This window comes from Centropristis striata, chromosome 5 (assembly GCF_030273125.1).
Source record: "Centropristis striata isolate RG_2023a ecotype Rhode Island chromosome 5, C.striata_1.0, whole genome shotgun sequence".
In the NCBI taxonomy this organism is placed as follows: Eukaryota; Metazoa; Chordata; class Actinopteri; order Perciformes; family Serranidae; genus Centropristis; species Centropristis striata.
In genome coordinates, this window is record NC_081521.1 from 20684383 (window position 1) to 20694465 (window position 10083).

Below are 10083 nucleotides of genomic sequence, written 5' to 3' on the forward strand. Positions count from 1 at the left end.
AAAAAAGTATGATGTTTTCATCCCTTTGCCCTGATTCTGACAGTTTATGAGTTTGCCAGTTGGCGCATCTCTATTGTGATGAGTATTATGTCCTTCTCATGACTCCCTCAGTCACCGCTAAGCCTCCTTTTGTGGCTTTAAGCCCACAGTTTAGTTTTACAGGGAGGGTGTTGAAAAGGTGCTTGCATTGTGTTTTCCTGTTCCCTGGCTCCAGACTGCTGACACATACATAATAACATGCAGTCCCTAAACATCTCACACTAGAGCAGCAGCTCTGGTCTGGTCTGCACTCACCACACAGTGGAGGAACCATGTATTACAGGGCAGATCAGATAAAGGACTACAGCATCAGCTATGAACTATGTTAGACCTCAGAGGTGCTGCTAAAAAATAATCCGAGGCAGTTTATGTTTTCAAATGATCCATTATTTTTATTTTCTTATTGTCTCAGAAAAAAGCATCCTTTTAAATAGTCTATGGTTCTTATTTTCCATGAATAATCTATGATGGTTTTAATATCAAATCTAATGAGCATCGCCGAGTTTGGACGTGGCATCTTTGATAATTACTTGAAAGGGAAATACTGCAGTTGCATCACAGCCAGCCAGCATTATTTTATTTTTTTACTTTTTTATTTACTAATTCATTCAGTTACTTATTTATTATAAATACTTTTTAAATTATTTATTTAAATATTGATTATGTTTTATATGTATTTTTTGTATTATTTTTTTAAATATAATTTTTATTTTTGTATCTTTGTAACTCCCATGTTTGGTAATTATTGGACTTTAAAAATCACAGAAAACACAATTTTATTTATTTATTATTAATTTAATTATTATATTTTATTTTTTTGTAAAATGGATCTTTTTAAAAAAATCAATTTTATTTGTATATCTTTGTAACTCTCCTGTTTGGTAATTACTTGAAAGGGAAATCCTGCATTTGCCATTTTTAAAAAAATCTACAGACTGACAATACTAATTTTATTTTATTTATTTTATTATGAATAGTATAATATTTATCTTATTTTTTTTATATTTATTTTGTATTATTTATCTTATTTTGTTAAATCATTTTTATTTTTATATCTTTGTTACTCCCCTGTCTGTATCTTAAACAGCTGTTATTTTTTTTCCCACTGCAGGATGAATATAGTCTAATCTTAAACAGTTACAGTAAAAAAAATCCATACCATCGAGGAATTTCAGGCTTCCAAATTCTCTTTTGCACTCAGTATTATAAAAACTCAAAGGAGGTGGAAATCCCCTGAAATACCCCGTGTAATGTCAAAGAGAAGTGAAAGCGAACATTAGCACTACTCAGTGGTAACAAAGTGACATTTCACCGTTCCAAAGAGATGTTCATTTCAACATTTTAAAAGTCAATACAACATTGAAAGAGAGATCTGTAATTGTTCCCCTTTTAAAAAAATGTTTACGTTGTATTATTAAATGCTTTCCATAATAAATAATATTATAAGAAATTAACTTCTTCTTTATTCTTAACTTCTTCTTTTGTTCGGTGGGAATCTCTTTGAGTCCAGTATGAGGACAACAATTATAATGACCAATAATTAAAATTTAATGTGTAGCAGAACAGTATATACATGTACTCTGGATTTAACTTGCGCTTTTCACGTGAGATTTGGTAATTTATTTCAAACCATGAGCATTTATTTAATTAAATTATTATTATTTACCATTTCATTAACCCTTGTGTTGTCTTGTGGGTAAAAAATGACCCCGTCACAATATTCCCCAACAAAAAAACCCACAAACCTAAATTATCTTTATTTATGTCAAAATTTTATGACTTTTCCTAAAGTTTTTATCCTTATTTATTGTTGTTTATACATCTTGAAGGTCAGGGAAATTGTTACTATTTTGTTTTTTGTTTTATAATGCCAATTTCTGTACTGTGAAGAGGGAAAATCCGGATATTTATAAAGTTTTGATGAAAGACAAAATAAATAGATTTGGGGTTTAAAATACAATAATGCTGCTTTATTTTAGGAGTTAATTTGGTAATGGCAGGTCTTTTTTTGCCCTTAGGATAAGGGGAGTACATAGAATATTAAGACTACACAAAAGATTAATGATTTGTTTGTCTGTAAAGTTTTGTAGTGAGGCTGGAAGGCTGTCAGCCCCCAACAGATTTAAATTTAAAAAAACTTAAGTCACTAGTAAGAATTGTAATCGTTCTTCTTTCTCGCACCCAATTTATTTAAAATAAAAAATCTGGAGATAAACCGACGCTACACAATAATTCTAAATACAGATTTGTAAAAATATGAACCGCTTAAAAAAATGTTTTGATACCAAGACCACATTCCCACAATAATGAGTAATAATTCATTTTCAGTGGATTCTATCTCTAAACATGAGTAAACTTTTTCTGGAACTTTAAAGAAGATATTTTATATTCAATGGTCTGAAAGAGTTTATTAGAAATGTATAACCAAACTCCCACAGCATAGGACAAACGCAGAAGTGTTCAACGTGGTGAATCAAACACACAAGTTTCAAAGCATCGTTCTAGTGTATTTGATTAACAATAGCACAGGATTTCTGTCCTCACCTCAGTATGCATATGGAAGAAAAGTATCTTTGTACCTGCTACGATGTGCAATACTCTGTACAGAAACAAACTCCCCTTTGCATGGTTTGATAATATGCAAAAGATTAGATCACTCTACTGCCATAATCTCAACACAAGCTGTAAATTGCACAAGCATGTCTGTTTATTTTAACTGCTGAAATGCTTAAAAAAAAAGTTGGCATACTTCGAAAAAACTCATTTCAAGCGGAGCTCCTGCTTTTTTTTTTTTTTTAAATTAACAAACAAAATAAGTGCATTTTAACGATACAAACATTAAAAGGGAAAAATCTGTTATTAAAAAAATCTACTTTTTTGGAAAATAGGCATTTTGAGTTTTTTCTTCGTTAGAAATCACAATGTTCAATACGTAACCTGACATCGCAAAAAAACAGAGAGAGAGAGAGAGAGAAGGTGTAAGACATCAGCACATCCCATTACAGTCAGTTAAGTCAATGAACAAGAACATTTTTTCATTTGAACAGAATTGTCCATGCAGAACAGAACAGCCAAGCACAGCACTGTATGTCGCTATGGGTCGCTGTGCACGTCTGTATCCAACAGGCACGCCCCGTCTCCTCCTTGAGGGGTTTCACTTTGGAAACTGCGTAGAGAGATGACGTCTCTTCTCCAACGTGGCTGCCAACTCGTGTCTCGTCTCTCTTCTTCAACAGACTTTTAACTTGCTTCGTTTACTACTGAGGTGGCATCCAGATTCATCTACTCAAGGTCGGGCATTTCTGTGAGAGAGAGAAAAAATATGTGTGTGAGCATGTGATTTTAGACCTTAGACGATTAGTTCACCTATTAATATTTATAACATGGAAACTAGTGCATCAAACAATGAGCATGAAATGTTCAATAATGTCCCAACACATGGGACCATCTGAGGAACATGTGAATATGGTTGTCTTCTCACCAGTGGTAGAATGTAACTAAGTGCATTTACTATTTCCATTTTATGTAACTTTATACTTCTACTCCACTACATTTTGAGGCAAAAATTGTACATTTCATTCCACTACAATTAGCCGACAGCTTTAGGGTGCATCTCATGTCGTCTATTTCCCATTCCTGCTTCCCTCACTTGCGTCGTTCACTTGCATTTTAGTCCCACCCACTGCAGATGCATGGAGAGACGCAAGGAAACAAAGTGAGGAGAGAGGAAACGATTTAAGAGACATGGGACGTTCTTCCCTCCGAAGCGTCATGTGAAGCGACGTCCGTTTCTAATGAAGACGGCAGCAGATCACAGCTGGATCAGCTGTCAGTCGGCTTTAACAGCTGGAGACATGCACTAATAATAATAATAATAATAAGTGTTTTCTCTGTTTAACAAACAGCTGCACATGAATAACAAGCTGCATTGTGTATTTATACTGTGAACTGTGTCCTGCTCAGGGGCACGGAAAATGTCTTTATATTATTTATTTATTTATTATAATTTTCTTCTGTAGGCTATATTATGACGGCATATTAGGGCCAAGTATGAAAAAAAAATACGGACCCGGGGGAGGGGGTAATATTGGTCCATGCCTTACTGGGTCCATCCGGTAGTGCAAGCACAAGCACAAGCACACACACAAGCACACACACAAGCACACGCACACACACGCACACACACACACTTCAGAGATGAATAAAGATTCCCTAAACCCAGCCAGCATGGCCCGTGAGGAATGAGGAAGGCTGGGAACAAACCTGCTGCAGTGAAAAAAGTTCACGAATGTTACACACGAATGTTACACACTGTAACTGTCAACAAGGAGCAGAGGAGGTCTGACAGGACCGACAGGCTGGAGGGGAGCGACAGTCGGATCACTCATAAACAATCACTCTCATAAAATATGGAGTAAGACCGCTGTCAAAAAGATGTGTCCATGTTATAAGCATTCGTATTTGTAATGATAAACATTTGTGTGTAAATAAAAAAGTTGTACCCAAAATTCTGCTGTCACACACGAGTCTGATAAATTATTAGGGTTAGGATTGTTTTTATGTGAGTATGAACCTAAAAGCTGTGAGTGCAAAGTCTTGTGAATACAACTCTAATTTCTACGACTACGAGTCTTCACTGTGAACACGAATTCAAGTTTGTGGGTACGAGTCGAAAAACTGTTGAAATGACGTCACAGGCAGGTCACAGGGGAAAGCAATCGAACCCCGAAAAATGCGCCGAAGGATGGCTGACAACATGGACACCGTCGGGGAAGCATCATCATCATCATCACAGGTAAAGTAAATAACACATCCAACATTTATTTATTTTTATTTAGTTGTTTATTTCATGAAATTGTACTGTTTTAAATAATATGAAGTTTATGGACGTTAAGACATTCTGCTTTAGCTTACAAGCTAACCACATGTCAGTTACTGCTTGTGTAACCAAACAATAGAATTAGTCAGAGTCCTGACAGCAGTTTACTATCAATCCAGAATTTATTTATTATATACATGTATATCTGAGATCAGACACACAAGTGTCTGCCTACAAGCCTACGCGTTTTACATTTTCATTATAGGTGAAAATAAGGATCATAATATGATTCAATATGATTGATGATTTAATGATTAAATCACAAGACACTGTCCTCTCCCTGCGTTTGTTTGCGATATTGAGGCGAATTTCTCCACTTTTACAGCAGCGGAGCGGCGTAGGTGCGTTCCCTCGTTTGATTCTCCGGTCGTTAGCTTGTAAGCTAAAGCAGAATGTCTTAACGTCCATAAACTTCATATTATTTAAAACAGTACAATTTCATGAAATAAACAACTAAATAAAAATAAATAAATGTTGGATGTGTTATTTACTTTACCTGTGGTGATGATGATGATGATGCTTCCCCGACGGTGTCCATGTTGTCAGCCATCCTTCGGCGCATTTTTCGGGGTTCGATTGCTTTCCCCTGTGACCTGCCTGTGACGTCATTTCAACAGTTTTTCGACTCGTACCCACAAACTTGAATTCGTGTTCACAGTGAAGACTTGTAGTCGTAGAAATTAGAGTTGTATTCACAAGACTTTGCACTCACAGCTTTTAGATTCATACTCACATAAAAACAATCCTAACCCTAATAATTTATCAGACTCATGTGTGTGACAGCAGAATTTTGGGTACAACTTTTTTATTTACACACAAATGTTTATCATTACAAATACGAATGCTTATAACATGGACACATCTTTTGACAGCGGTCTTACTTCATAATAAAACACCCAAAACAGAGTGATTCATGGAGAAGCGGAGACATCCCGCAGGTAGAAAGGAATGAAATGTGCTGATGTAGTACCATCACCTCATGTTATGTGTTTTTACACGTGCCATGGCGGCTGGGCCCCTCTCCCCTGGGTCCCTATTTATTCATTTATTTTCATACATGGCCCTAATACGCCGTCGTAGACGATCAGCGTGGTAAATTCATTATTTAATATCCCAGAACATGACTGTGTCCGCTGAACACCAGCCAATGTTTTATTAGGTTAGATGATTAAGGTAAAATGTAAAATGATGTCACTCAGGTCAAACCTATACTCAGTAATGATCAGCCTCACGTGAGACTGATGAAAATGACAAACGATGTAAAAGTGTTTCTTGCTGACGGACAGACTCTCATACTCTACTGTTTTTTTTTTTAAACTTTAACAATATCCATAATAAATCTGAATGGAGGAAATAACAGATCACGAACGGGGAAAAAAGCTTCTAAAGCAATCTTTCTTTTAATTCATTATAAATGTAGAAATATGTTTGGTCTTTTTGTTGTTCAGAGCCACAATAAAACAGATTTTTATCTATGTGGCGAATCATAAATAAAATATAAAACTTGTGGTGACACACTTGAGTTTAATTAGTAATCTGTCTTCACTCTAGTTTGAAACTACAGAGATGTTGCGATGTATAAGATCAGTCTCATCTATCCTCTATCCTCCGAGCACAAATAAGAGCTTTGGGATGGTCGTAAAGATGGCGCATGCAAAAGAACTTCCGGTTCAAGCGAGGTTAGAGGAGACATAAAATAAGGGACATGGGATGTACCCACTTTCCAGGTGAAGATTTAACATAAAACATGATTAATTTAAAGTGATCAGACATTTTTTTTTAATTCAACCTCAAAGTGTATTAAGTAGTTAAAATGAGCCCTATCTTGAGAAAATTAAAACACTGCTTACATATATATTTAAAATATTTAAAACAATCTTGAGTGGGTTCATTCTGCAAAACAAGTACTTTTACTTTTGATACTTTAAGTACATTTTGATGCTGATAGTTTTGTACTTTTACTTCTGTTAGTTTTGAATGCAGGACTTTTACTTGTAGTGGAGTAAATTCACAGTGTGATATTAGTACTTTTACTGAAGTAAGGGATCTGAATACTTTTTCTACCACTTCTTCTCACCCAGTATCTAGAGACTAACAAACATCTCTCTTAGAATAATACTTACTTCCATCGTCGCTGTCCGCGGAATCATGCTGTAAAACAAAGTAAGAACAATTCTTTATGCACTGCTTTCACTACACTTACACTAATAAATGTAATAAAGGATAAAAAGCCTATAAAACATACCTCATCTTCTGCACCATCTAAATCAGGTAAATCATCTCCACCCATTGTGTTCATCATCTAGAGAAATGGAGAAGACAAATAAAAATCATTAAGCCAGTACTACAGAGTGTCTGGACATCACTCATTTTAGGCACTGTTGATCAACATACTAACCTCTGAGAATTTGTCAAAACTTGACATGTCCTCATCTGAGTCATCCTCCCAGTCTTTCCAGTTATTGAAGTCCACACTCAGCCAGTTGCACTACGATAGATTAAAGGAATTGAGTTAGGTTGAACAAATGAGTTTACAGCCTGCCAAGATTTATTGAAAAATCCATGGCAATTAAATTATCTAGTTATCTAGTATCTGGTTTACAACAATTCTGTACCTTTAGTGTAGAAAAAGTGATTAATATCTGTGGATTGAAAGCTACCTTTGTCTTGTCTTTGGTGAGTCGTGGCCATGATATCCCAGCCTCTGCTTTTCGTAAACAGCACAACACAGACCTATCAGTGCGTCTGTGTTTGGAGTCCTATTTGGAACAGAGACAATTTGATAAAAGCTTTGTAAAGTAATAAACGCATGATAGAAAACTATGCAACGATGTAAAACAGTTGACAAACGTACTTTGGGATCAATCTCGCCGAAAAGGTCCACCGTATTGTGTTGTTTGATATTATCTGTTCCACTGAGGCAGCTGTGAAGTGAAAAAAGGTCATCTCCTTTACAACTGCCAAAAAATAGTGTTGCAATCATTTTGCTCCTACACTATACAGGGCCCTGATAAACACATCCTACTGCTCATTTTTTCTTTAGGATGGTTCTGGGAAGGATACGAAATTATCAGAAATATCACTATAGTGAAGGCACTAGTTATTTTCCTGTGCTTCCTTTACTCTCTCCTCACCTACCTCACTTTCTTTCCTTTCCCTGTCACTCATTGGTTCTTTGTCCCACCTCGTTTACTCGATTGAGTTCACCTGAGCACTCTATTTAAGTCTTGCACACCCTTTTCACTTTCGCATGAGGAGGCAGTATTGGTAAGTCACACTTAGTATTTCTTCACTTTAAGCTGAACTGAGAACTTTATTCTCAAGATGTATTTAACTTATGACATCAATTTCTAAGCCTGGATTTGCTTTCTTTCAGATTAATTGATTGTGAAATGTGAGTGAAGAATCTGATTTGAAGAAATAAATATTTGAAAGAGTTTCCTGCATTTTGATATAACCATTGCCCCCTGAACCTACTTAACAATTACCATTCAACTTTATATTAATAAAACTTACCTGAAATCAAATTTGTACTTGTCAAAAGTTACTTTCACATCTTTACTGTCCTCCACGCAGAACTCTACAAAAACAGAGTCCCGTCTGTCATACCACTTGGCTGTTGCAGGCTGCCTAAAGACAGAGTATAAAGAGGGAATTTTAGGGTACATCAGTAAAATCCAACATTGCCTATAGTTCATTATAATCAGAATTGCCAAGGAGCATTTCACACACAAGGAAAAGGTGCAAAGAACTAAAATGAAGAGAATAAAGCTAATAGAGTAAAAAACGGCAGCACAAATGGAAAGTAATAGGAAAAAGTCAACCTAAACACAGTAGAAACAGTATGTACAAATGTTATTTAAATAAGGGCAGGGGCTGTGAAAGCTTTCCAGGAGTGTCGCAATGAAAGACAGGATCTACCATAACATGGTAGCCTAATTAATCAAGAACAAGGAGTGTCCCGTTGGTTAATATTCATATTTTCCAATCGGGGGTTGGTCATTCTGCTCTGGCGACCCACGTGTAGCCTATAGGGTGCAGTGTATTTTAGGTCACGTAAATCATGGTGACGAAGGCATCACTCATTCATTCATTCGGGTTAGCATGGAAGCATTTGAAATATCCTGCACATTATCTAAAAACAATAACTTTAGTCTCTTAGGATTAAAATGATTTATCTCCTAAAAAAGTTGCGCCTGCTCACGTTACAGATTACACACGTGTATCAGATGAGAAATCATAGTTTTTCTATTAATAGTAAGCTGTGTGGGTAGCTGAACCACAGTGAGAGCAGTATTTGCCTAATTAGAAGCAGCTTATGTTACATTGTCACTGACAAACGTGTGTAACTTGGCGTTAGCTGAAGTGAAGTCTTCTGTGCTAATCATGACACCACGCTTTTTTCGTGCTAACATGAACGTTACCCTTGCGGTGCCTGACATTAGCCTGCTAGCTAGCGACGGTGCTGAATTGGGGACTCGTAAAGACGCCGAATAAAATAAAGTTAGCATCTTCTGGGACATCGAGTAGCCACATTGGTCTATGCTGAGGGAAAGTTAGTTGTCGGTGGATTTAACGAGTAGTTGGTGTAACTGCACCGCCACTGACGCTAACTCGTGTATTTAGCTCGGCTGCTAATGTTAGCCAGTTATCCTCCCAACACGACCAAGACTTGTAGCGACTCAGCTACGACTACGTAGTAAACCCAAAGACTTACATCTCCACTGGTTTTCGCAATTAAACTCCCTCGTCGGTACACGATATGGATAATAGTGCTATCTAGCTGCGGTGCCCGGCAAAAAATGATAACTGTAACCTAAACAGTTAACTCAACAGAGACATCTGTGTCTCGCAGAACATCGCGATGTTTCCCTCTCCCTTGACGTCACCCCACTGACACCTGATATATTGAATTACGTCACCCTGCTATGGAATAACAAAGACGTTATAATAAAAAAACAAATCTTTCTTCCTTCCTGGCATGCAAAAGGTATATCTTTCATTAATGACTTATTTGATAAACATGGCAACCTTCCCTCTTATAATGACTTTATTAGTACTTTTGAATTTCCTATTAGATGTAAAGAATTTAGTCTTGTATGCCAGGCAATTCCTTCTGGTACCATACAGCTTATGAAATATCATCTTTCACACAGCACAAGTGC

The 10083-nt window shown here is 36.4% G+C and overlaps 1 protein-coding gene across 1 annotated transcript; it reads right to left on the reverse strand.

Moving 5' to 3' along the window:
- Nucleotides 1-2519: 2519 nt before the first annotated feature.
- ptges3a (prostaglandin E synthase 3a (cytosolic)) lies at nt 2520-9771 on the reverse strand. The gene is made up of 8 exons (XM_059333828.1): nt 9636-9771; nt 8435-8548; nt 7773-7842; nt 7579-7677; nt 7317-7406; nt 7164-7220; nt 7042-7069; nt 2520-3341 (listed from the first exon to the last, which is right to left on the reverse strand). Coding segments are annotated over exons 1-8 (480 nt in total). The 5' UTR covers nt 9638-9771; the 3' UTR covers nt 2520-3321.
- Between the last annotated feature and the right edge of the window lie 312 nt (nt 9772-10083).

Coding starts and splice junctions, on each gene's coding strand:
- ptges3a (XM_059333828.1), bottom strand. Junction 7,678..7,772: donor TCGGCGAGATTGATCCCAAA/GTACGTTTGTCA, acceptor TGTTCCAAATAG/GACTCCAAACACAGACGCAC. Junction 7,070..7,163: donor TAGATGGTGCAGAAGATGAG/GTATGTTTTATA, acceptor TTTGTTTTACAG/CATGATTCCGCGGACAGCGA.